Source organism: Dermacentor variabilis, chromosome 8, assembly GCF_050947875.1.
Source record: "Dermacentor variabilis isolate Ectoservices chromosome 8, ASM5094787v1, whole genome shotgun sequence".
NCBI lineage: Eukaryota > Metazoa > Arthropoda > Arachnida > Ixodida > Ixodidae > Dermacentor > Dermacentor variabilis.
In genome coordinates, this window is record NC_134575.1 from 133,793,225 (window position 1) to 133,819,450 (window position 26,226).

The 26,226-nt window shown below is 47.9% G+C and overlaps 1 protein-coding gene across 1 annotated transcript in view; it reads left to right on the forward strand.

Moving 5' to 3' along the window:
- The window catches only part of Ttc26 (tetratricopeptide repeat domain 26), a 144,930-nt gene that overhangs the window by 96,934 nt on the left and 21,770 nt on the right, over positions 1–26,226 (forward strand). Inside the window, exons 10-12 of the mRNA XM_075702906.1 lie at positions 1,167–1,230; positions 15,331–15,419; positions 22,273–22,356. Coding sequence (XP_075559021.1) covers positions 1,167–1,230; positions 15,331–15,419; positions 22,273–22,356 — 237 coding nt within the window. The remainder of the gene's footprint in view (positions 1–1,166; positions 1,231–15,330; positions 15,420–22,272; positions 22,357–26,226) is intronic.

The following is a 26,226-nucleotide window of genomic DNA, read 5'->3' on the forward strand; positions in this document are numbered from 1 at the left end:
GTAGTTGAGCATGGTCAGCGCAAATAAACTGCTCGCTGTTCGTGAAAGCTCTTTTGTTATGATTTTTGCGAATCTGGTGTCGTGCGTTACCGATGCATATCATTGTCAAACATGTGTCTTGACGGCACTACCTCAACAAGATGATAAGTTCAAGTTGAAAAGCAACACATTTTCGCTGTATAAGAAGACGCGTCACGCGGAGATAAGGCATCCGAGGTGTTACCAAAAATGTGGAAAAACAGCAAACGTTCATCGGAAACGTCAGTGTTTAAAAGAAAGATAGCTGTTTAGTGAACGAAGTAGCTTACAGCATCTACATTTCTTGGACGACAACCAAAATAGAGACGGAATCTTCTTCACAAGAAAAAAATATAGAGAGCACACCTAACCAGATGCAAATAACACAGGCTGCCATAATTTACAGACAACGTAAACGACTAAATATCAATCCGTTGTTATACATTATTTCAGGGCACTCGAAAACCACTGCAGAAGTTTCAATTTTATTCTGTTATTTCTTTCATTTTTGCGCTAAGTGCGCTGCGACGATGTCACCTTGAGATATTCCACATGATGCGTTTTGGCTTGACTGATCTCGTCCCCATCGCGCTGGAGATGTGAAATTTTGTGACTCTCATTTTTATTTCTTAACGAAATGTAATCCTTGAGGTTCTCGAAAACAAAAAAATATAGCTTCAATGCTCTGAAGCATTGAAGCCTATAACGTTCTTGCAGGAATGGACGCCTTTTAATTTTGTATTGATATAGCTTGGAAGAATTTCTCTTCTAGCGGGTCAGGTAAGCGTTGTGCTACAAAATCGCTTTGAAAACTATATCTCCCATCTAACAAATCATAAACAAATCAAATTTGTGTCCAGGGAGAACTTTTCTTGTCTTTCATTACGTTTGAGTGTACAAAACAAACTGCTTTATTGTTTGAACGTGCGACACGCAATCATGGCATTTGCATTTTAGTGCCTGAAAGCGGTCCTGTGGGCTTATAGCTACGCACCACAACTAACTAGAGGATATCGTCAATATTTTAGGAAAGAAGAAAGAAGGAGAGGTCTAGTTGGCGTTCTTTTTTTAGAGGAATTTATAGGTTTGTAGAATGGGGAAACAGCGCCACATCACTTCAACGTTTTTTTTTTCTTTCTTCATCGCAGCGGGAGCACTTGAAGATAGCGCAGCAGTTCTTCCAGCTTGTCGGAGGATCGGCCAGCGAATGCGGTACGTTAATTTCAGCATGACTGTCGCAGACACGTGAAACACGAAAACGACCATTTCAAACGTTATCAGTAATTGTGTGTTCATTTTGTGGTTGTCTTGGCGCAGTTCACAGTACCTTCAAATTTTTGACGTCCTATAGGCGGTGCCCAATGTAACGGTTTATAGGGTAGCGACCTGTGGATTTTTAATGCGGGTCTTAAATGCTGTGCTTTTGCTGGTTGAAGGGACGCAATTGTGGGAGCCGGAAACACGTCATAGACATCCGGTTTTGGACACCACCTATTCAGGATAGCTTGTAAGCTATCTTTGAAACTTTGCATGAATCCGGAAAAGTGGAGCAGAACTTTGAAATATATATTTTGTGGAAACAATGTAACGCATCTATTTAGGCGAAAAAAGAACATGCCGGCCTGGCTGCCCGCCAGCTGAAAAACCTCAAATATTTCGAGGCCTATACTGTCGAAAGTTAATATAGTGAAGTGCTAGGGGCCGAAAAAAATTTTCATCATACAACTTACTTCGTTGTAAAAATGGCGCACCCCAACGCTCACAATAGAGCAGGTTAAGGATGCTCAGGAAAAGCTAAGCTGTATCGAACAAGAATTCAAGCAGGATTTAGTGAATTAATGCTGAGTCGGCCATAAATATGATCACTCTGGCGCAAACAAGGAAGAACGGGAGGGAATAAGGGGGCGCTCCCCTTGTTCCCTTCCGTCCTTTCTTGTCTGCGCCAAAGTGATCATATCTGCGGTCTACTCGGCAATATGAACCGACTAGCCCAGCAACATGTACTTCTGAATTAGTGAAATAAGACACTGTTATATGTGTGCGCATTTCGTCTGACAGAATGTGCAAGTGCAGGCGGCGTTATTGTACCGAGTTTCAGAGCATGGCTCCCCGGCGTAACGGGGGAATTACGCGAGGTGAAGCTGCGGTTTGTCGAATGCCGCTGTTGCGTCGCTTGCCGTCCAGAGAGAGATGGGTATAAAAACAGAGGTAAGACAGGCAGGTGAATCAGAAGATAGCTTCGGTTGGCTACCCTTTACCGTAGAAGGGGATGCGACGGGTTTCCTTTCGAGGAACCCGTGTGACTTTCCTTTGTAGCAAGTGCTACGAATGGGTGGATGTTTCGTTTTCCCGTTGTTAATTACTTCTCTCCACCTTGCGCGTTTCCACAGAACTATTACGTCAAACTCCTGCCTTTGCTTCGAGTCGTTGACAAATTCGACTTCGCCCTGCCATCTGCTAGCCGCCTGGTTAGCTCAGATGGTAGAGCGGCTGCCCCGGAAAAGCGGTGGTGCCGGGTTCGAGTCCCGGACCAGGACGGATTTCTCTTTGACTACGGGGTTTTTCTTTCGAGGAACCCGTATTGGTATCCTTTGTAGAATTTACTAAAATTGCACGGATGTATCATATTCACTTAATTGGTGAGAGCAAAAGAATAAAAAACCAAAAGAAAAACGAACAATAAAAAAGTGTCTCTGTGAGCACTCTCACACAGTCTGCGACTTTCGCGTCAAAATTCTTAGTTGATGCACAGGCTCTTCATCGCTGTTTGCATCGCTGACATTCGCGTCTTTTCCACCCAGATAGCTTTGAAGACGTCATCGGTCATCAGTTATGATTACATCATCGCGTCGTCTTCAAGTGTGACGCATTCTTCAGCCGTCACACTCGCTCCTGTTAAAAGGAGCAGCGTGCAGGTTGAGCAGTTCCTGGCGCTGTGCAGCAGTGTTTAACACTTGCTGACACCGGCACACTTGTCAAATGCGTCGATGGCACTGCCGTTTGTGCTAGCTTAGAGCACAACTAAGTAGCCTCTGCGGTGGGTAGCGACGGCACTATACTACGTGGCGTTCACTGTACAGCAACAGTTCTGCCGTCGGGTACGCCTAAATTGCTTCGCTGTACAGGCAAATTTGCTGTAGCAAATTCGTTGTAATCGTATTCGTTGTTAAAGGCATCACAATACATGGGAAGGTTAGGAAATCGGTCGAGGCATGATCATGCCTACATCATACAGGTCATTTCGTTTTAGAGGCGCTCGTTGGGCAGAGGCGTTCGTCTTTGCCTGTAGCTTTGATTCGACATTCTGCATTCTGCAACAAAGTGTGGACCCGGCGAATCCATGCTCCTAAAAGGAGGCTCGCTGCTCGGACAATAATATATACTGTAAAGTGGGTTTATTCGGGTCGCAGAGAAGCAGCGACCCGACACAGCAGCTAGGGCGCAGCCAGTGAACAAACTGGATATGAGCCACACGATGGCAACGGGGCTTTTTAGCCTGCCGATCTTCCTCGTCACAATCACCCCCGGAATTGAAGAGTAGCCAACCTGGCGATCTAGGAAGAGGTGAGCGGATCGTAATACGACTTCAGCCGGTCAATGTGCACAGTGTCTCGTCCCCGATGACGAAGATCGGGAGATGGTAACACGGGCTCGACTACGTAATTAACAGGTGATGGTTGCAAAACCACGCGATAGGGCCCGTGGTACTTCGGAAGGAGCTTGGACGAAAGGCCAGGAGCAGCAACAGGCGGTACCCAAAGCCACACGAGTGAGTCGATAGGGAAGGGGTGAGGGGGTGGGCTGAGGTCATGGTACTCTTTTTGGCGGCACTGTTGAGCAGAAGTCAAAGGACGGGCCAGTTGTCGGCATTTCTCGGCGTACTGAGCGACCGTAGAAACAGGTGAGCATTCAGCAGGGTCCAGCCGGTACGGGAGAACCATATCAATGGTGCTGGAGGGATGGCGGCCGTAAAGCAGAAGAATGGTGAGAATCCGGTAGTGGCTGGAGAGGCAGTGTTATAGGCGTATGTGACGAATGGAAGTACAAGATCCCAGTTGGAGTGGTCCGACGCAACATATATTGATAGCATGTCACCAAGAGTTCAGTTGAATCGTTCTGTTAAGCCATTGGTTTGTGGATGATAAGCAGTAGTAGTGCGGTGAATAATTTGGCATGACTGCAGGACGTCTGAGAGGAATGTGCGACCCCGATCGCTCAGCAGTTCACGGGGTGCGCCATGGCGGAGAACAAAGTTGTTCAGAATGAATGAGGCGACGTCTTTTGCTGATGCGGCAGGCAAGCTGCGGTTTCGGCATATCGAGTCAAATGATCTACGGCGACATCAATCCATCGGTTGCCAGCGCCAGTAGATGGAAGAGGCCCGTATAAATCAATGCCGACACGGTTGGATGGCTGAGCTGGGCAGGGAAGCGGCTGGAGAGGTGCGGTGGAGAAATGCGGGACACATTTGCGGCGTTGGCAGGCAATGCAGGAGCGTACGTATTTGTGGACGAAGTTGTACATCCCTCGCCAATAATATCGTAGGCGAAGCCGTGTGTAGGTTTTCGGCACTCCACCGTGACCACACTGCGGGTCAGAGTGAAAAGCGGGGCACAAATCTTGTCGAAGGTGGCGGGGCACTACTAAGAGCCATGTGCGGCCGTCATTGTGGTAGTTGCGGCGGTACAAAAGTCCGTCGCGGATGGTGAAATGCTGCGCCTGTCGGCGTAATGCTCGAGGTGCCGAAGCTGCCGGAGGATTTAACAAAAAGTTGGATATCATGACGATCCATGGGTCTTGACGTTGCTTCGAGGCCATGTCCAGGATGTCAAGTGGTGAGATATGTCTGTAGGTAGAAGTAGTGCTGTCGGAAGTTACTGGGAAGCGCGAGAGGGCATCGGCGTCAGAGTGTCTGCGTCCAGAGCGATAGACGACACGAATATCATATTCCTGAACTCGGAGGGCCCACCGGGCGAGGCGGCCCGACGGGTCTTTGAGGTTAGACAACCAGCAAAGAGCGTGATGATCCGTCACCACGTCAAAGGGTCGACCATAGAGATATGGGCGCAATTTTTGAAGAGCCCATACGATAGCCAGGCACTCTTTTTCTGCTACTGAGTAATTGGCCTCAGGTTTTGTGAGGGTACGACTGGCATAAGCGACCACGTATTCGGCATTAGGGCTCTGACGCTGTGCGAGCACGGCACCAAGGCCGACACCACTGGCGTCAGTGTGAAGTTCTGTAGGTGCGCCTGGATCAAAATGGCGCAAGATCGGCGGAGACGTGAGTAGGCGACGAAGAGTCGTAAAGGCATCATCGGAGGCTTCCGACCAAGCAGAAAGTTCATTGTCACCTTGTAGGAGTTGGTTTAGTGGTGCGATCACAGTAGCGAAATTGCGAACGAAACGTCGAAAATAGGAGCATAGGCCAATGAAGCGACGTAGTGCTCTTACGTTAGTGGGCTTCGGAAATCCGGATACGGCGCGAAGTTTAGCAGGATCAGGAAGGATGCCTCCTTTGGAGACAACATGGCCTAATATAGTCAATTTTCGAGCTGAAAATAGGCACTTTCTTAAGTTAAGCTAGAGCACAGCATTCCGGAGACAGGTCAAAACTTGATGTAAACGGCGAAGATGGGTCGGAAAATCAGGGGAAAAGACGACAACGTCGTCGAGGTAGCAGAGACAAGTGTGCCACTTTAGGCCGCGCAGGATGCCGTCCATCATGCGTTCAAAAGTGGCGGGCGCGTTGCACAGACCGAACGTCATTACAGTGAATTCATACAAGCCGTCTGGTGTTACAAACGCAGTTTTAGAACAGTCAGCGTCAGCTATGGGCACCTGCCTGTAGCCAGAGCGGAGATCTAAGGAGGAAAAAACTCCGTTCCTTGCAAACAGTCAAGGGCGTCGTCGATACGTGGCAACGGGTATACATCCTTTCGGGTAATCTTGTTAAGCCTTCTATAATCCACGCAAAATCGAATGGCGCCGTCTTTTATTGGGAAGCAATACTACTTTAGGTCGCACTTCAGCCCGTTCAGTGGCGAGGCGGTGGTAGGCACCATTGACCTTTAGCGTGTCCTCGCTGCGTGACGTCACACCACGTGACCTAGAGTGACGTCACGCCAGCTGTGTAAAAACGGGGCCCCATCTCACGCCGTCGCGAGGCGAGGCGGTAGCCACCAACGGCGGCCTAACTCTCGCTCCTCTCACCAGGGGCGCTACGGTCAGAGTGACGTCATACCAGCTGTATAAAACAGCTCCGCTCCTCTCGCCAAGGCAGTCATACAGCCAGATGTTACGATGGTGCCTACGAACAAGGCAGCTCGGCAGAATGCAAAGAGGCAGCATCAGCGAGCTACGGAGACGGAAGAAGAACGACTTTCTAAGCGGCGTGCCCAGTATGCAGCTCGGCGACAACGTGCCATCGCCAATCTTGGTTAAGAGAGTTGAGAAGACTGCGTCGCTTTGGCGGACAACTTGGGTTAGGGGGAAGTATTCCAGGTGATGCCACGGTAGAACATCTGTGTTATACACGGCTCCACACGACTTTGGCCGCTTGTACACCTCGGATGCTCTAACGGGCGGCAGCTGCCTGATGTCTCCACATAGAATGATATCGAAGCCCCCAAAGGGTTCCAACATCCTGTCCGGCCTTATTTCACGAAGCCGCCGGTCCACTTGTCGAAGCAGGTCCGAAGATAACATGCTGACCTCGTCGATAATGATACATCTCACTCCTCTGAACAGGGATAATTGTCTGAACAGGGATAGTGTACACTCCTCTGTGTACACTATTGCTTTGCAATCACCAGGCTTAACCAAGCTAAGTCACGGCCGTTTTTTTTAACTAGGACGGCTGGTGATGCCCAGGGACTACTAGAAGGCCGGATGACACCACGTTTCAGCATGTCGTTTACCTGGTCATTGATAACGCGTCTTTCGGTCGCCGATACTCGGTAGGGACGCTGCCGAATGGGTGCATGGCTCCCAGTGTCGATGGTGTGCGAGAAAGTCGTTGTGCGGCCGAGGGATGTTGCTTGGCAGTTAAAGAAAGAAGAGAAGCCCTTGAGCAAGTGAAGAAGTTCATAGCGCTGCGTCGTCGTAAGGTCACTGGCAATTGCTGACGTAAAACAACGCGGCAGTGACTGAGGAGGCGATGCCTCGAAAGCAGCAAGATAAGTGGAGTCGTCCGTCGTGTCAAATATTGAAGAAACAATTGTTTTGCGACTTCTGTGTCAGTACTGAAGACAAGTTTCAGGTAGGTGACCATGTTTTGCAAGTCAAGTAGTCACGTACACGGAAAGCTCTCAGTGATTGCAGACAGTGAAGAGGGCATACCACCTGTACCACCGCAAGGAGGTAGTTTATAACAGTGAATAGACGATGGATCGAAGAAAGGGACAATAACTGAGTTGCAGAATCGAAAAGGCATTGAATTATGGTAAAGACGTTTCATTCGTTTTTTTGTTGCGAGTAGACACGAGCCAAGTTGAGCAGCCAAACTTGGAAGCACAGCACGTGTAAAACACTACTGTGATAAGGATAATTAATGAGAAACATATAGTTAAGGGAAATTTTGAATATTACGCTAACAAATATTAGCTAGCTACGTCCTATGGACAAGAACGGCACCGAGAGCGGCGCTGCTGCGCCGGTGTTCAGAGCGCCGCATGCGATGCAAAATTCTATTAGCGGGTGGTACTCCTCTCCCACCTCTCGTTCGCACCGCCTTGATTGCCTCCTGCACTGCGCGTGTTTGGGCACGTTTCGTGCCGCGCGCAGTGTCTGCCTACGTGTGTGCGCGTGGACATTTCAATCGAAGGGCGATGTACAGTCTGTTTCACATTTAGGGGAAAACTCGGAGCGCATTGCATCGCGATACGGCGAGCGCTTGAGTCAGCCGGCGGCAGCAGCTCGCGCAGGTTGCTCGAGGGGCGGGATCTTGAACGGCGTCGTCTGCTACGGCGGTGCGCGCTGGCCGCATTGCCGGGAAACCTTCTACTGTCAGTTGCAGGGCGTCGATCTCATCGTTACGGCGTGAAATGAGCCGGTATTCTTTACTAAGCGTTGTGCAACGCCCACTGATACGCCTCGAAGGTAAGTTCATCGCTGCTGGGCAGTCATAGACGACGTACTGATTCCATACATTCTTGACTGCCCGTTTCTGGAAGGAGACTATATATTTTAACGCGATAGGTCGCCGATCCACACTGCTCGTGTTGTGCAAGAACTGCTTGAAGAGCACGCAGTCACTCTCTTGAAGTGGTCGCCTCAATCCCCGGGCGCCAACATCATTTAAGATGTCTGGGGCTCGTTGAAAGTATCGCTGCCGCACTATCCCCTCTATCAGTCGCCCGAGGTTAGGCTTCGATCCACCATCGTCAGCGACTGAGACGTGCTGCGAATGAACACATCCCTGATCAATTCATCCTACACTTCTCTGCCTTCCAGGATGAGCGCTGTCATCGCTGCCGCTGGGGCCATGATGAGATACTAACTGAAGTTCCGAGCGTGACGCGTCCAATTCCCCGCCGGCGGGCAGGGTCTGTTGGTGTAGCGAATGATTGTCGAGAAAAATCACTTCCAGCTCATTGCCTTAACCTAAAACATTCCTTTAATCGTATCCGTTTGTTTCATCGTGTTCGACCCCCATAGTCATCATTGTTGAGTGCTTTGTTTTCCTTTCGGGTCAAACAAAGACTGAGCACGTTGCGCGCGCATCTTGGTGCGTCTTGTCGCTGCTTATTACGGTAGCACACACAGTGAAGAAATATACGTGCACGCGCTCAGTACCCCTGCCTTTCGAAAGAACAAACGAAGCATGCTGTCAAAAGAAGTGTGTGGAACTCCATTATCGCCAATGAAGGCTGAGAGTTTGGCGACGCACAACGTTTAGTAAAGAATATCAGCTCAGTTCCCGCAGTACCGATAAAATCGATGCACTGTCCCTGACAGTAGCACGCTTCCCGACAATGCGGCCAGCGCGCGCCGCCGTTGCAGACGACGCAGATCACTACTCCGCCCCTCGAGCGTCTGCGCCTCCTCGAGCTGCTACCGCTGCACGACTCCATTGCTTGCCGCATTGCGATGCAATACGTTCCGAGTTTTCCCCTAAGTGCGAAACAGGCTGTACACGTTTCTATTTGCCTTTAAGAAGATCGGTACGCTTGACGATTATTTTTATGGCTGCAATGCGGCGAAAGCGCAGCGTCTGTTTGACCATGTAAGTGACGCTGAGCAGGTAATTGGAAACGACATCGTATGTGCCGCCGTAAAAATTGTCAGCACATACGATGCGGCACATACGAGCTAAAATCATTTGTTTCAGTTTCTCACAATGCATCGAGTGGAGCAGACGACGACACGTCGTGTGTCACTTGCTGGGCAAAAGTGAGCCCCAGCGTTTATTCAGCACTGGTTTTATACACGTTGTGAACAGGCGGGTTACGCCCTTATCACATGGGGGCGTATCGTGCCATGAACACAGAGCGCGCTGCATGCTGAGCAGATTAGATACAGATTACGATACATCCCCCTTCGTAACGAAAAAAAAAAAAAACTTAGGACAAGGAGCGCTTTTAGCTCGGGAGAACAAAAAGAAAGTTAAAGAATCACTGCACATCCAAAACTACAGCAAAGATCAGAGCACTGAATACAGTCACGGCACTTGTTGAAAGTTCGCGTCATACATTAAGCGCCGAGGTGGTCTGCGTTGTCTTGTAGTCCTTGGAGCAGCTGCTTGTTGCGGAACTGTCGGCACAATGCTCGCTGTGCTGTTTGGGTTTTGCGCCGCCTCTGGGTCGTGTTGTGTGCTGGCAGGGGCAGCGTATTCTTGAAAAACACCTTCGTCGTCGTGAGGAGGACCGCTAAGGCGAAAAGATTCTCTGGTTGGCAGCAGATGCTCGCGGTTGCGTCGCAAGAGTTGCCCGTCTTCAGTCATGACAACGTATGACCTTGGTTGACCAGACGACTGAAGAACCCGAGCCTTTCTTCTCCATGATGAGCTGTCTTTTATTCTGACCGTTTCGCCGTTGTTGAGCGGTGCGAGTGGCCCTCTTGAGTAGTCTGTTTGCTGGCGTTTGTCAACCCGCCGGCTTTGTCCGACCTGAACGGTTGGTAGAGTTGTTCGCAGCGAGCGTCCCTGTAATATTTCGGCTGGTGACCAGCCGCATTCCAGTGGAGTTGACCTGTAAGCGAGAAGACCAAGCCAAAAGTCTTGTTTAGCTTCAGTTGTTTTCTTCAAGATTCTCTTGACTACTTGTACCCCCTTTTCGGCGAGTCCGTTGGAGCGGGGAAAATACGGGCTTGAGGTCACGTGTTTGAAATCGTACACTTTTGAGAACATGGCAAAATCTCTACTGGAAAATTGAGGCCCGTTATCAGTGCATACCTCTACAGGTATGCCATATCTGGAAAATATGGCACTTGCTGCATCTACAGTAGTTTTTGCTGAAGTGTCTACGAGCTGTTGGACTTCGGGAAAATTCGATAGGGCATCATAAACACACAAGTAGGACCGACCTGCGTGGCTAAAAATGTCCATGCCGACGCGGTACCATGGTTGGTCTGGAACCGGACGCATAATCAAAGGCTCTTGCGGCAACTTGTAAGCGTACGTTTTACATACAGAACATGCCTGTGCAAACGTCTCGATATCAGTGTTCATTCCTGGCCAGAACACCAGGCGCCGTGCCCTTTCTTTGCACTTGTTAATTCCCATGTGGCCTTGATGAGTTCTGGCCAACATATCGCGCCTCATACTGGCCGGAATGACAATCTTACAGCCTTTCAAGAGAACCCCTTTTACTTCCGATAGCTCAGCGGCAAAAGGCTTGAACGGTCCTTCAATTGGTTGCCCGTTCTCCAGGTGCTTTAGCACAGCGGCGAGCTGCGTGTCCTTTCGTGTCTCGGAAGCCAGTTCTTTCCACATGGTTTCGCTGACAAGAGAATCAACCACACTTACTGCGTGCACTTCGACGTCGTCGTTGTTGTTGTCTGCGTTATCTGCTGCGCCCTTAACGGAAGCCCTGGACAGCATGTCCGCCAGTAGGAGCTGTTTTCCTGGAACATAATGCATTAAAATGTCATAGCGTAGCAGACGTAAAAAAAATCGCTGCAGTCTTGGCGGCATGTCACCGATCGCCTTCTGTGATATGGAGATCAACGGACGATGGTCAGTCTCAACGACAACCTTCCGCCCATACATGAAATGGTGAAATTTCTCGCAGCCGAAAACTATGGCCATTGCTTCCTTTTCAATTTGTGAATAGCGTTGCTGCGTATCAGTAAGCGCTCTGGAGGCGTATGCAACCGGTTTCCATGCACCGTTGTGATACTGCAGCAAGGCAGCACCGATTCCGTTTTGTGACGCATCGCATGATAACCTGGTTTCTTTTTCAGGGTCAAAAACTGATAGCAAGGGCTGCTTGCTAAGGCTGTCGCACAGCGCTCTCCACTCTTTTTCGTGATTTGCCGACCATTCGAAAACAGTGTCTTTTTTTAGCAAGCTTCTGAGAAGCGTTGTCCTTTCTGCTAGTGTTGGCAAAAACTTTCCAAAATAGTTCACGACACCCAGCATGCGTTGAACTGCTAGTTTATCACTAGGGGGTGCCATCTGCAACATGCACTCAACATGGGATGCATTTGGACGGATTCCTTCTTCGTTTATTACGTCGCCCAGGAATTCAATTTGTTGAACGCCAAACTCGCACTTTGCTGGATTGAACGTAAGGCCCGCACGTTCTGCCGCTTCTAGCGCTGATCTTAGACGTTGGTCGTGCTCTTGTTGGGAATTGCCCCACACGAGTATGTCATCGACATACACTCTAACGCCAGGAAGCGCGTCAAAAATTTCACTTAGGGTTTGCTGAAATACTTCGGACGCTGATGATATTCCGAAAGGCAGTCGCAAAAATCGATAGCGGCCGAAGGGTGTCGCAAAAGTGCATATCCTAGACGTCTCGTCATCTAAGGGAATTTGGTGAAACCCTGCGTTTGCATCTAGGCGAGTGAATACTCTTGCGCCGGCCAGCTCGGCCTCTATGTCTTCCCGCCTCGGCATCGCGTAGTGCTCGCGCTTGAGGCACTCATTTATTTTCCTGGGGTCCATGCAGACTCGCAGCTTCCCGTCTTTCTTTCGTACGATAACAAGGGGACTCACCCAGTCTGTTGGCTCAGTGACTTTTGCAATTATTCCGGCTTGTTCCATACGTGACAACTCCTCCCGAAGTGGCTCCTCTAAAGCCAGTGGCACTCGACGAGGTCTCTGAACCACTGGCGTGGCGTCCTTGCGAAGCACCATGTGGTATACTCGTTTGACGCAGTCGGTGCCAGTGAAAAGGTGACGAAAGCTGGCAACCACTTCTTCAGAGCTATTTTGCGACACGCTGTTCACGCGTGAAATCAGTCCCAGGCGTTCACTCGCCTCAAGTCCTAGGATTGCTTGGCGCCCCTTTCGTGCCACGAAAAAGCTCAGCATGGCAATGCAACCATTTAAAGAGACTTCGGCCCGCATGACGCCAATGTGTTTGATTACATCTCCGCCGTAGGAGCGTAAAATCGCGCTGCTGGGGTACAGGGGCGGCTGTGGGTTCATTTTGGCGTATAATCCATAAGGCAACAAATTTGCCTGCGATCCCGTGTCAACCTTTAACTGAACTGCCACGTTCTTGATTTGGACTTCCACCGTCCAGTCATGCTTGCTGGACACATTCTTTGCGGATACGTCGAGAATCTCGAAATCGTCTTGGCCGCTTTGCAACTCGCCAACAACTGCCGTCGCTTTACAACATCTGGCAAAGTGGTTTTTCCGCTGACATCTCCGGCACGTTTTTCCAAAAGCAGGGCACCTTCTTGTGGAGTGTTTTCCGCCGCAGTTTCGGCAGTCATAACGTGTCTGTTCTCGGTTTTCGCGGCTCGTGCTAGTCCTGCTGATAGGATGCACTTGGTGTTCCTGGTTCCACATTTCCTTATGAGTTGCTGATGCTTCAGCTGCTTTACAGGCTTGTTCTGCCTTCTGCAGGGTCAAGTTGTTGTCCCTGAGGAGCTTTTCACGTACCGTGTCGTCATTTATCCCGAACACAATTTGGTCCCTGACCATCGATTCCGCCAAAGCTCCAAAGTTGCAAGCACGTGCTTGATTCTTCAGGTCTCGTAAGAAATGCTCCACTGGTTCGCCAGCAGCTTGGATTCTTCTCCTGAACATATACCTCTCGTGAACCTCATTGGTCTGTGCAATGCAATACTCATCAAATTTTTTCACCACTGTGGCATAGTCGTCGTTCTTCTCGCCTGCTGCAAACGTGAAGGTGTTAAAGACTTCAATGGCCTCTGCGCCCGCGACGCTCAAAAGCAACGCTGTCTTCTTGGACTCAGTCCGAGGCTTTTCTGCGACCTCTGACGCCGTGAGGAAAATTTCAAACCTTTGTTTGAAGAGCTGCCAGTTCTTGCGCAGGTCGCCTGTTGTAAGGAGCGGCTCCGGTGCTTTGAGGAAATCCATTTTCCGCCACAGGATCGCTGGTCTTCACGCGTCGTGCAGGAAGTGCATTGCCATGCTATCCCACTTCTGACACCATGCATCGAGTGGAGCAGACGACGACACGTCGTGTGTCACTTGCTGGGCAAAAGTGAGCCCCAGCGTTTATTCAGCACTGGTTTTATACACGTTGTGAACAGGCGGGTAACGCCCTTATCACATGGGGGCGTATCGTGCCATGAACACAGAGCGCGCTGCATGCTGAGCAGATTAGATACAGATTACGATACACACAATATGTTTGCTACAAATCCGTGTTGTCTCTGATGGCGACAACGGACTTCCATCGACACTGTGCGGAAATAAACAAAATATATCGCTGCATAGCACAAGTACGACATCAACTTTAACTAGTACGTCCCCTACAATATGGAATAGAGCCAGCAATGTAGACAGCTTGGCCATTTTTTTAACAGTGCTCAAGAGACGGAAGTTGAAAGTCTTAGTAATCATTCCTGCTTCAGCAATGCCGACGCGACCAAGACGCGGGCGTGTATCGTCCAGTAACTCGACCGATCGGTGCAGTGGTGAAGCGGGAATGAACTCCGGTCATGTTCAATGCATCGTGCACATATTCAATTTCTCGGCACGCGTGAACTTCGGCCACTGCTAGCGCGTACAACAGAAGTGGTTTCCATTCTTGGGCAGCGCACACGCGAACGAAACACGAGAAAGAAGACAGGACAAACGCTCGTCGAACAACTTGAAGTTTTTACATGAATAAAAGGATTATGTACCGAGTAATTATTAAATTCATGTGGGTTACATATAAAAACCGTCATACACTCAGGAGTGATCAATGAACGAGCTCGCTTCGTTTGTCAGTTGTTTACTTCGCTTGGCGCACCGCAGTAATCGATGTCTGTCGTCTGCTCTTTTCGTACCATTTTCTTGTGAATCGGCAGAATTTCACTGGTGGCATCAACCCTTTAGTGTTTACATTGCTTTCGTGACAGTTAGCAACACAATGATAATTTCCGGTCATCCGAAGAGGCGCTGTCGCAAACAAGAGACGTCTCGCGCGCAGCGCGAACTAAACGCGGTTACTACCGCTAAGGAGAGCGGCGGCGGAAACCTACACCCGTTGGAGATGAAATCGTTCCGCCAGGGGAGAAACGAGCGCTGGCGTCTAGGATGAAACTTGGCGTGCGGTCGTCCATAGTTAGCTTACGATTGGTAAACACAGTAACTATGATACAAAAGCGAAAGGTAGGTGGCAACACGGAATTTAGGTTCGCGTGCTGTCACTCAGTGACTTCACAGTTTCGCAGCCTTAATTCACAGCTGCTTGTTGTTCACCTATAAAGCACGATCGTCTTATAGTAACCACTAAGCACGTACTTAAATTGGCAACTATAAGAGAATGTTCCTTTCTGAAACTAGTAGCAATAAGCAAAAATATTGCAATACGCGCGGCGTCACAATGAAATTATTGGTGTGGCGCTGCCATAAAGTACATTAAACGCTGACTTGATTTTTTCCCGTATTTACTACTGTTCCCCTACAAAAGAAATTTACATAGAATCTTTAAAGGGCACTCTACGAAAAAAAAAGCAACCTGTTTGTTGTTTCAGTCTAGCAGTGTCTCTTCAGATTAACATCCCCGGTCAGACATATCGGCGTTTTGAATCAGCAGCATACTTAGTCGGGATAAAGTGTAGATGTGAGATACGAATGTGCTTCGCATACGCTGTCCTGAATGCACAGAATTTAACTGGTCCCTGACTTCCCTTTGTTGTACACCATGGCACGCATGCTTCTTGTCTTTTGTCCAGACACCATACCTGGTCGTCAGTGCATGGCGTCCTGCTTCTTCCTGCTCAAGCAGTTCGACGACGTCCTGCTCTACCTGAACTCCATCAAGGTGGGCATGCTGTCAGCGTAGCTAACCAAACCATAGCTTGCACTTTCTGGCACCGGCTACTCCTCCTTTGAAGCGAAGCTTTCTTTGAGAACACTCCCAGATTTGGCTAACCGTGGTCACTGATGCTGCTGTCTTATTTCCGAATACATTCGCGCAGCAAAGCACGCATGCAACGAATCGCCCTATATAACCTTCTGTACTACCCCTTTATATGTATCGTTGACTGGCCTGTGCTGAAAGCTCACTTCTTCGCACTACATATTTGCCCAAAGGGTGGCACCACCATTCATCATTCAAACAAAGGCGAAGTGCTAGATGCTCGTGCCGGGACTTGTCTCTTGTGCATGATTTCGTCACGAGAGCCACATTTACGTTTTACATGTCATTGTTGGACGCTCGGTTTGGCGGAGACAAATAATACACGTTTTGACAGGTTGAGAACGGGGAGTCGACTGGCTTTATTCAGACGTAAAAGCAGGCTTGGCGGAGTGGCGTCGGTGCCCTTGTCGGACAGCCGCTTCGGTTCGAGCAAGGGGCAATGACCCCTACGGCGGGGACAACGAAGTGATGGACGGTTGCTACATCATAATACAAGGATACGGGGCTTGTACACGCTGCTTGCAAAACTCATTACGCCGCCATTGCACGCAAATACTTCAAGCAAAGCTAAAACGAACAGACGAGTGACGCAGCTCTAAAGTTGAAATGCCTACACACGTCCTAAATAAATAAAAAAAAACGCCAACGTTCCGATGATGTTCACAAAATACAAATGTTCTTGTGGAAGTACAAATGCCGTTCTTTGTCGGCCTGCTCAGCGGAGGTGTAAACTTAACAGAATCTCATTGTGCGAAGATGAACCGTACACTGCTGGAAGATGGTGGTTTCAATGCATTTTTTCTCCAGTCTTTTTTGCGACATTCGTTTTCGTCTAGGGTGTGGCGGTAAAGTTAATGAAATGCTTTGTATACATTTGAATATGAAGCGTTCTTTGCCTTATTCTAGGCGCTTCGCGGGACGTCGCTAGGTAGGTCTTTCATGTCACGCCACACTTCGGTCTTTTGAAATAAAAAAAGCATGACCGACTGTGTAAATCAAACATACGCCTTCGAAAACAGCAGCCCAATGCCCTAATCACTAGGCTACGATTCTTGTTGCATGGTATGTATTACATACATCGTTTCATTAATTGCAATAAGCAGGCAACGATCGCACGCATTCGTGCCAGAGTCGACTACATCTCTTCGAGACGTCTGGCTCGTGCGCCCCGCGCCACTCCTCGTCTTCTTTTCTATAGTGACGACAGCTCGTGCTTCGGGCGAACTGATAGACTGCGCCATCTCCGGGATCGCCCCACGTTCTTCAGTACTTTCCTCGCAGTACGCAACGCTACCTACAAACTGCGCGAACTTCCATCGCCTTCGTGATAAGCCCAGATTGAGTATGTACTGGGTTTTTTTCACCGCAGTACAAATGTCGTCGATATTCTGAAATAAATTACAAGACATAAACGTTGTTATGTACGATTGCTTAACACTTACTCCCAGGACACGTCAAAATTCCTTTTGCTCTCGCGAACGCCCGTTCAGTAGCTATGCAGAACGCAAGAATCACAACGTATAAATTCGCGTCGAACTCAGTAAAAATCATGCCGCTGCCGTCACAGGATCGTCGTCAACATGGTCCTCCTCTTGCCGCTGTCATTGCACACACGTACGCTCGCATCACACGCGTTTCACTACGCGATACACGCAAACGAGTTGGTTCTCCTGGTAAAGCTTTGCGGAACACCAAACTATTATAGATAGCCAGCTGCCCGCAAAATGCTTCGCCTAACATCGATTCCCACAGTGCGCGATCCGACGTTTTTTCTGAAAGGATGCGAAACAGAGGAAAATCCAAGAAAAGCACAGGCCTGTAACGGAGCGTGAACATTCAGCAGATGAACCTTGACTAAGGACTTGTATTCGATGCGCTTGGGCTCGCGAAGCATCGGGAACTTTGACAGAATGAGCGCGCGAATGTGGCGAACCAAAAACAAAGGGACAAGTGTTGGAAAATGGTACTCTCTGTGCTATGTGCGACATGTTTTTACAGCGCAGCTGTTTATGGCAAGGTTTCCATGCATGTGTCAACATTGTGGGTCGATCCCGAAGATAGTGCACAAAGGGTCCAAGAGCAATGGCACATACCCTTGTAGACTCCGGGTGGTGGGCTCCGGGACCTGTAACGCGCTCTTGATCTACCCTTGTCACACGTGAGGCACAAAGATGTCCCAGGTACCGATACTACGATCGGACCCTAGCCTAAAAGGCCTGCCCGCATCAGCCATGTCGACGTTCGCACCGCCCTTGTCGGCGTTCCAAGCGCTTGTGTACCTCTTTTCCTTTCCTTCCGCTCTCCCGTGGTGGCGGTCCTGTCGAAACGTCACGCGTATCTACTTTCCCTCGGCCCCTCGGGGCAGCGGTCCCGTCGCCCAAGCGAATGACAATAAATGTGTGCGGGTACCTTTCGTCCCATGGCCACACACCGGTACGATAAATGAATTCGTGCCTCTGTTCAAAATTCTGCATCAGCTTTTTGTCGTGTGCTAAACAGCTTCACTGGTCGTCCACCTTCGCAGAGCTGAATGGCTCATGACGTTTTGCATTTTATTTTGGGCTAGGGTAATTCACTTTTCAAGCTTTTCTGTTAATAACATAATGAACTAATATATTAACTTCGTCCCCAACAATTTTTGCCATTTGGAAGTAGTAGGTGTTGGGGTTCTTGAACTTTTCTAAGAAAGCGTGGCCGATGTTAAATATTTATTGTACACAACTGACTGCAATGCGAGCGATGATCGCGCTAAGCCGCAAGAGGATTGACACAGTAAGGCTTGGCTGCTCATTTCAGTGCGCTTCGGGGGACCGTCAGTGCTGTCCTTCTGCCGCTGTATTTAGGGACGAGCACGGCTGCGCGAACCTCTTGAATAGGCTATTGGCCACCGCCGAGCGATGACTCGGACTGTTTGCCCGGGGACTTCGGTTTCTACGGATGAGTGCCTTCATGTGCACTTTCGAGCTATGCGAGATATCTTCTGCATTATGCTCACATACATACACTTTCGCGCTACCTCGCCTACCTGTGCTCCGACTGTCCTCTCAATTGCAGGCATTCTTCGCATCTCAGTTAGTATTTCCGCCGTCTCCACCCTTCCCCACCTTCGCCTCGGCCACGCATCGCTACAGTGCATGCCAGCGTGTTGTCTCTCCTTCGATAATAGCACCATTATTAAACAACTCCTTCAAAACCTAAATAAACATCCGTTGACTGCCCCACTAGTCACCAAGCCCACCTGTCATCCGCAGGTGCCATCTTCATCTCCTTGACCAAACGGATGCGCTTCATCGCGATGTTATGTGACGTGATGTTAGAAATATAGCCAACTTCCAAACTCAGCATAGGTGATGTTCATAACCCGACGTGTATGACGTATTTCTGGCTCCAAAAGTCGCTTCCGCCGCATGCAACTAGCAAAAGGGTAGTAGTTAAGACCCACATATAAAATCCCCACTACGCAACCCTGTGGGGCGTGAACTTGGACACCACCTGTTGCTTAGCGCACTAAAATAACCTTATCGCACATGGCTGCTGTTTCACCACCTCGTTTGTGGCCGACGCTCACTTCCCGCAGTAATACTTGAAATAAGGCAAATGCTTTCACATAGGATGGATGGCTGGATGGATTGATGCTATGAGCGTCCCCTTTGGAACGGGGTGGTGGGTTGCGCCACCAGGACCCCTATTTAATTGCCCTCCTGGTGGTTAATTGTTCGGTGCGCACGTACTTGCACGTACGTGAATGTTTTATTCCCGTGATAATTATACGCCCGTTCGAAGCGGATTCACGTGGTCGACACTACCATCGTGCTGTCCCGATCTGTACACGCAGAAGATATCCAGAGACTCTGACTGCGTTGGACTGCAAAAGAACGACACAGCGAAGGGGGTGCATCGTCACTCAACGCTCAATCGGCTCGGTGATGGAGTCAGAGAAGTGTTCTGCCTTGGGCTGCGGCATGAGCGTTGGGCGCCTGCACGCTATAAGCACACTAGCGTTCCCGCTGAGCTGCTGCAAGAGTACATGTTGTTAGGCTCCGACCTAATGACGTAAAGTATACGTAGTGCAAGGGCGCAACCACAAAGAAGACACAAAGAAACACCTCACATGCACTACTGACAGCTTTATTGAAAAGGCAGTGAGAACACAAATAAATACTTTTTTTTTTCCAGTGTGCGGAAGCACAAGCTACGGCGAACGGAGTACAGAGGGCATTTTATCAAGTAATATTTAAAGGAAACTATACTCCGCGTTGTACAACACAACAGAAGTCTGACTCACTCACGCGTTACTTGTTTCTTTTATCTGAAGCATTTCTAGAAGTTGGTACCACTTTGACTTTGCTTTTTTACCCAGAATCATTGCATCATGAAATCTCAGCTAACAAGCGCATGATTTAGAATGCGCTGAAAGATGCGCAGTCAAGCAATTATTGTTTATTATTAGCGTGCTCTCTTAGGGAGCATGCTCCGTCTTCTTTGTGGTTCTGTCCTGTTCTGTCTCCTTTGTGTTGTGACATCAATCAATCAATCAATCAATCAATCAATCAATCAATCAATCAATCAATCAATCAATCAATCAATCAATCAATCAATCAATCAATCGATCGATCACTCAATCAATGTTATTTACCAGAAACAAAAGGAACTGGAGGGACACCTCGGCAAAAAGCTTTCGCAGCAGTTTGACGGAGGCCCAGGGTCCCTTACATGGTAGTAGCACTCACATGATATATACACTGAAGTCTTTATACGCAACAAACATTACACATCGCACGTATGCATGAAAATGACATTTTACACTTGAATGCAACATACTAAAGTGTCACTATAAAGAAAGAAAGTAGTCACGCGCAAACCATTTTTCTTTAGTGTAGCTGTGTGCTTATATTTGTTTAGTACAGTCGGTACATTATATGTTAAAGACTGTAGGCTGTAATTGTTTTGAAACCATGGTACGTTCCACGCCTCGGGGTTTCGTGTAGTATTTTTCGCGTGAGTGCAGAGTTCTAGCTGAGCAAGGGATGTAAAATAATTCTTAACATATTCGGATGAGAAGTAAATCATGTGTAGTAATCTATGTTCGTATAATTTATCTACGCTGTTTAGTCTGTATTTGAGAAATATATTATCTCTTGGTGAAAGCCGATTAACGTTCTTTGTATACCGAACGATTTTCTTTGAAAGTATTACCAGCTTTTGCAAGTTAGATTAGGATGTTGTAGCCCAGACAAGGAAAGAGTAATTTATATACGATAAGAAGAGACCATAGTATATTTGAAGTTTTGCTCTCGTTGGTAGTAATGTGCGGCAGCATGCCAAAGCACCGATAACCGCAGAAAGTTTGGCGCAGAGATGTTTGATATGGGCATCCCAACGTAAATTAGAAGAAAAATATACTCCAAGAATTTTAAATTCTTCAACCAGTTCAATGCGTTGGCTCTGAAAATGAATGGCATGATTAATGTGAAGTGGTTTATTTTTTGCGCGAAATATTAGAACTGTTGTTTTCTTTGAATGGACTCAATACCTTGTTATTACTTTGGCCTGTATCTCTGTCTATGGTTCTGTGTCCTAACGCATCGCACGTGGATAGCTGCGAGCACTTCTACATTGTCATTAAATGTGCTCATCTGCTTCGTGCGCGCACTGGTACGAGTGTAACGGAGAGCAAACGTCAAGCTAACGTTATTCATATTATTTCAATGCACGCTAGAAGACGCCGACGGTTTCCCATGCGTCTCCTCTCGTGCACCATCGTCGTTTGACGGCTGCAACACAACTCGCGACGATCCTCAACGTGCCAGCGTTGTGAGACGCCTGGTCGCTACCAGGGCGCTGTCTCTTCTGCCCAGGAGCACTTCCCTTGCGTGCAGCGTCGCGCTAACGTGTCTCACACGCGACTTGTTTGAACGCCGTCCCAGGAGTCCACTCGCAGTGCTTAACCTTGCTATATCGCTTTCAATTATTTGCCCATTTTTGCATTCCATCTGGATTATATCACTACTGAAATACAGCAGATGCAGCTTAAAAATCCAACCCACGACCTCGGCGGGGGGAACCTCACTGCCACTGATCTAGCGCAGCAAGATATGGCTTATTATAGTTTCCCGGGCGGGCCGGCCCTATTATAGGGGGTGAATTGACGGTAGAATGTGAGAGATGAAACGCACTGATGCTCGGGCGAGATATTTTTTGCCATTTGCTAAAACTGAAGGCAACGTCCATTAGCATTGTTTTTGCATTGCGATAAATGTGATATAATCATCGGCACACCGGAGCCAGAAAAAAGTGTAGTCGTTGAACTGTTTCAATACATTAGCTCTGTCGCAGCAAGTGGCGTCGTATTTGGTCGTGGTATACAACAAGACCGGTACGATGTTAGGATACCTGTTGCTCGATATCATGCACCACTCGCCGATCTCGGTGGTGAAGTATGCAAAGTGCCACTTTCATCACTGACGAAGCGTGAAAAGGCGAAAATAAGAATTGTGATAAAATGTTTACGCTGTCCCGGTCCTACAGTGTCCGTATTACCTGGGTCACTCAATACCTTGGTATTACTTTGACCTCTATCTCTGTCTGTAGTTCTTTGCCCTAACGCATCGCAAATGAATACCTGCGAGCACTTCTACATGGTCGAACGTTCGACAAAAAACTCCACAAAAGAGTTGAGAAAAAGCTTCTGCATGAGAGCTTATCTCAGCATGCTTATCCAACTGGACTTTCTTTCTTGATTGTGATTTTTCAGAGTTACTTCTACAACGACGACACATTCAACTTCAACTATGCCCAGGCAAAGGCCGCTACGCGAAATTTCAAGGAGGCCGAAGAGGTAAGTCTTTGTTCAAACGCTGAAAAAAGAAAACGCATGGACCCACTGCAATTTGCCGACAAAGTGACGCTAACGTCTTTAGCGATGTAGCTAAAAAGAAAGAAACATATAGAGCCACTGTAAATTCACCAACAAAGGGGGCGCTATCGTCTTTAGCGATATAGCTGGCGAGTTCGCGCCGATGCCGTGGCGCCGTGTAGCCGACATCGCGGCGAGGCGTATGCTACAGTTAAGTGCGGCGATCGCGTTTTGTTTGCCAATTTACTTTTACCTACGACGCAGAACGCATAGCAGGTTAGCGTCAAACCTAGTGGTTTCGAAATGCGCATAATTTTTTTAATGGCACGCTTCCTGAAATCAGGGAATTTGGAGAAAAGAAGGAAAATGAACGGCAACAACGAAGATGCTACTTTCACGAGTATAGGCTAAAGCTAATAAAACAAAACGCCTGGAGCACGCTTCTGGCGATAAGATTTTCGAATATTCTTAATCAGCATCACATCCGGGTACAACAGTCCACAATTCGTTTCCTTCATCAGTCGTTGGGCAGGGCACACCGAAACAGCGTCCGTCAGCGGTGCCAGCGGGATGGCTGCACTCCGCTACGCCTCTCTGCTCGCGACAGAAAGCGAAGAACCACGTGATGGGCGCAGGACACGCTTTGCTCACTGCCGCTTTTCTTATTTTTTACTTATCTAAAAGCACACGAAGTGTGATGCGAAGGGAAAGAGATGCCTCTGCGCCAACGAACTTTTTTTTGTGTGTTGCCACACTATGGCGACAGTGAAAGTGAAGGTCAGAGCCAAGTCAGGTCGCCTTCAACGCCTCGTTATATAATGAGAGACGCCCGGCGGTTGAGACGTTTGAAGTAGTTTGAAGTGCTTGGACTTCTCTGCGCAGTAACAGCGCGAATAATTTGAGCCGCGGAACATCTGGTCCAACAAACATCCAGGGAAGTCCGCGTCGAGTGTATGATTTGCTATTGGCAACGTGAACGGTTGAGCATGTAAATACGACGAAGCTATAGTATACATACGACACCAAAAGAGGACAAACAAGGCGAGCAGTTACCGCTTGTGGGTAGCTTTCGACCATGCATCCTTGCTCTTCTAACAAATCGAAGACGTGCGAAATGGCCCAGGAGTACGCTGAGCTTCTGTCGAATGGGGACGAATGAATCATTGTCGTCAGACAGCTACCCGGGATCTTTATAAGTGTTTGTACGTCTACATTCGGTGTTGTTTCTCGTGGGGAATATGTGCGCGGTTTCAACAGTTTATCAGCAGTGCAAGAACGAGCGTCTCTATAGCTTTGCCTATTCAGTGCGTTCCTTTCTTTTTTTACATCTTGCATTTTCTCATCGTTGAGTACCGCATGCTTGCCGTGCCAAGATCATTGAATTTCCTTTGCTGATATTTTTCTGTTATCACTTAGCGACTACGTTTTCATTGCTTTATCTTGCTTGTTCATGTACTGTGTCGACACCTTGCTTGGGAGTTGTGTAGTGTTCATTCTCAGAAAAAAAAAAAAGTCTAGGTATGTGTTGGCAGTGTACAAGCCTGACACCTGTTTTAGTGACATGATGTAGATCTTTTTTGAAAAAAAAAAGAAAGGTTTCAGCAAAGTTGCATTCACGATTCACACTGTGTGCGTGTAGTGCCATGCCCTACGTATAACCAAATATCGGCAATTTGAAGCTATCGTTTCGGCTCTGTGCCACCTGACGCCGTTATATGCAGCATGCTACGCTCGACTGCTCCCGGCGCGACATTACCATTTTGTGATGCTGCCCACGGAATTTTCTCAAGTCATCTGTGTTGATGATACTTTTCAAAACTTGTTGGTACAGGCACTCAATAGCTGTTGGCAAAGTGCCTGCATTATTGCTGATTGTCGATATAAATGAAACACCTCGGAAGTTCTTGTGAACTGGTATTTTAATGAGGTAGCTAGGTGCATTGAGGGTATTGCTTCTGCCGCTAGACTGGTGTTTTAAAAATGTACTAGGTGTGGAATGGCTGTTGCTTTGCATCTAGAGGTATTCTAATATGAAAGAGGTGCTTCAGTACGATTTCGCACTTAATAACTGCGTGGTGTAATCAGAAATTAGATTAGAAACTTCGTGGTTTCATGTATTCATGCGTGAGGGGGGGGGGGGGGGGGGAGGGCACGCAGGTAACTTCAATCGTCCACTCTACTGTCCACAGGGCCGTGTGCTGCCTGTTGCCCGCATGAACAATTGCATTGAGTCTACTGGTGACAAGCTAAACGCGACTAAAATAACTCAATGACATATTTGTTGCTGGGATACCTATTGCAATGTTGGAACGCGATTGAATTACAGCATATTTTGTGCACCTACGTCAAGACAGCAAGTGCCTTGGCTGCTAGATAAGCAAAATCTAGTATTAAATAGGTAGAGCTTAAGTACCGCGTTAGTATCCCTAATATCGGTGAAAAATCGCTTTCAGAAAGCGTTTGAAAGCAACGATGGCTATACTGTGGTAAAACAAACGAAGGGTATCAAAATTTAGGGTCACTTGTAGTATTGCTAACCTATCACTGCATTGTAATCATTCCGTCATGGCACATTGCACCGCTTTTATAGCTCTAAAACAACGGGCGAGCCCACTCCCACTAAATGAGGAAGGCCACCCCCTCCCCCCCTCCGTGGTACTTAAACAAAAACCACAAGCAATAACATTGACAGGCACATGTCGGCTCGTGGAATGGGCGCGAGCAACGAATTATGCAATGATTTTGGAGGTAAACAAGAAAAGATTTTGCCTACATACAAGCTGTGGATACTTTGGATACGTTTGGCTGTGTCTTCTGGATATCGTAACGCGTTTCCCACAATGATGACGACGATGATGATAATAATAATATTTATATTAACAATAATCCTAGTTTTATTTCCACTGCAGGACGAAGGCCTCTCCCAGTGATCTCAAATTATACCTGCCTTGCGCTAGCTGATTCTAACTTGCGCCTGCAAATCTTGTAACTTCATCAACCCACCCAATTTTACGCCGTTTGGGACTACGCTTCCCTTCCCTTGACACACATTCTGTAACTCTAATGGTACACCGGTTATCTGCCCCACGCATTACATGGCCTGCCCAGCTACATTTTTTTCTCCTAATGTCAACTACAGTATTTGCTATTCCCGTTTGCTCTCTGATCCGCACAGCTCTCTTCCTGCCACTTAACGTTACGCCTAAATTTTTTTTGTTTCCTCGCCTTTGCGCGGTCCTTAAACTTGTTTTGCAGCTTTTTCCTCAGCTCCAAGTTTCTGCCCCATATGTTAGCTCTATAAAATGGAATGATTGTATGCAATGCAATGATTCTATACTTTTCTTTTCGACGATAGTGGTAAACACCGTGTTAGGATTTGTTAATGCCTGCTGTATGCGCTCTAGCCATTTTTTCTTTATTTCATTAATTTCTGTCTCATGATCAGGGTCCCCTGTGAGTAATTGACCTATATAAACGTACTCATGCACAGACTCTGGAGCTTCACCAGCGGTCATGAATTCTTGTCGGGCCAGGCCATTGAACACAACCTTTGTCTTCTGCATAATAATCTTCAATCATACTCTCACACTTTCTCGGTTAAGGTCCTCAAACATTTGTTGCAATTCATCTTCAGTGTTGCTCAACTAGGCAATGTCACCTACAAAACAAAGGTTGTTGAGACATTCGCCATTGATGCTCACTCCTAAGCCTTCCCAGTCTAATAGCTTGTCCCGGTCTAATTCCCAGTCTGAGGGCGTTCTTCTATAATTAAGACGAAATGACAGAAAAGACAAGACATGCTGGCAACGGCGTTCACGATGGGTATAACGTCAGGCTAGTCACGAAGAATAG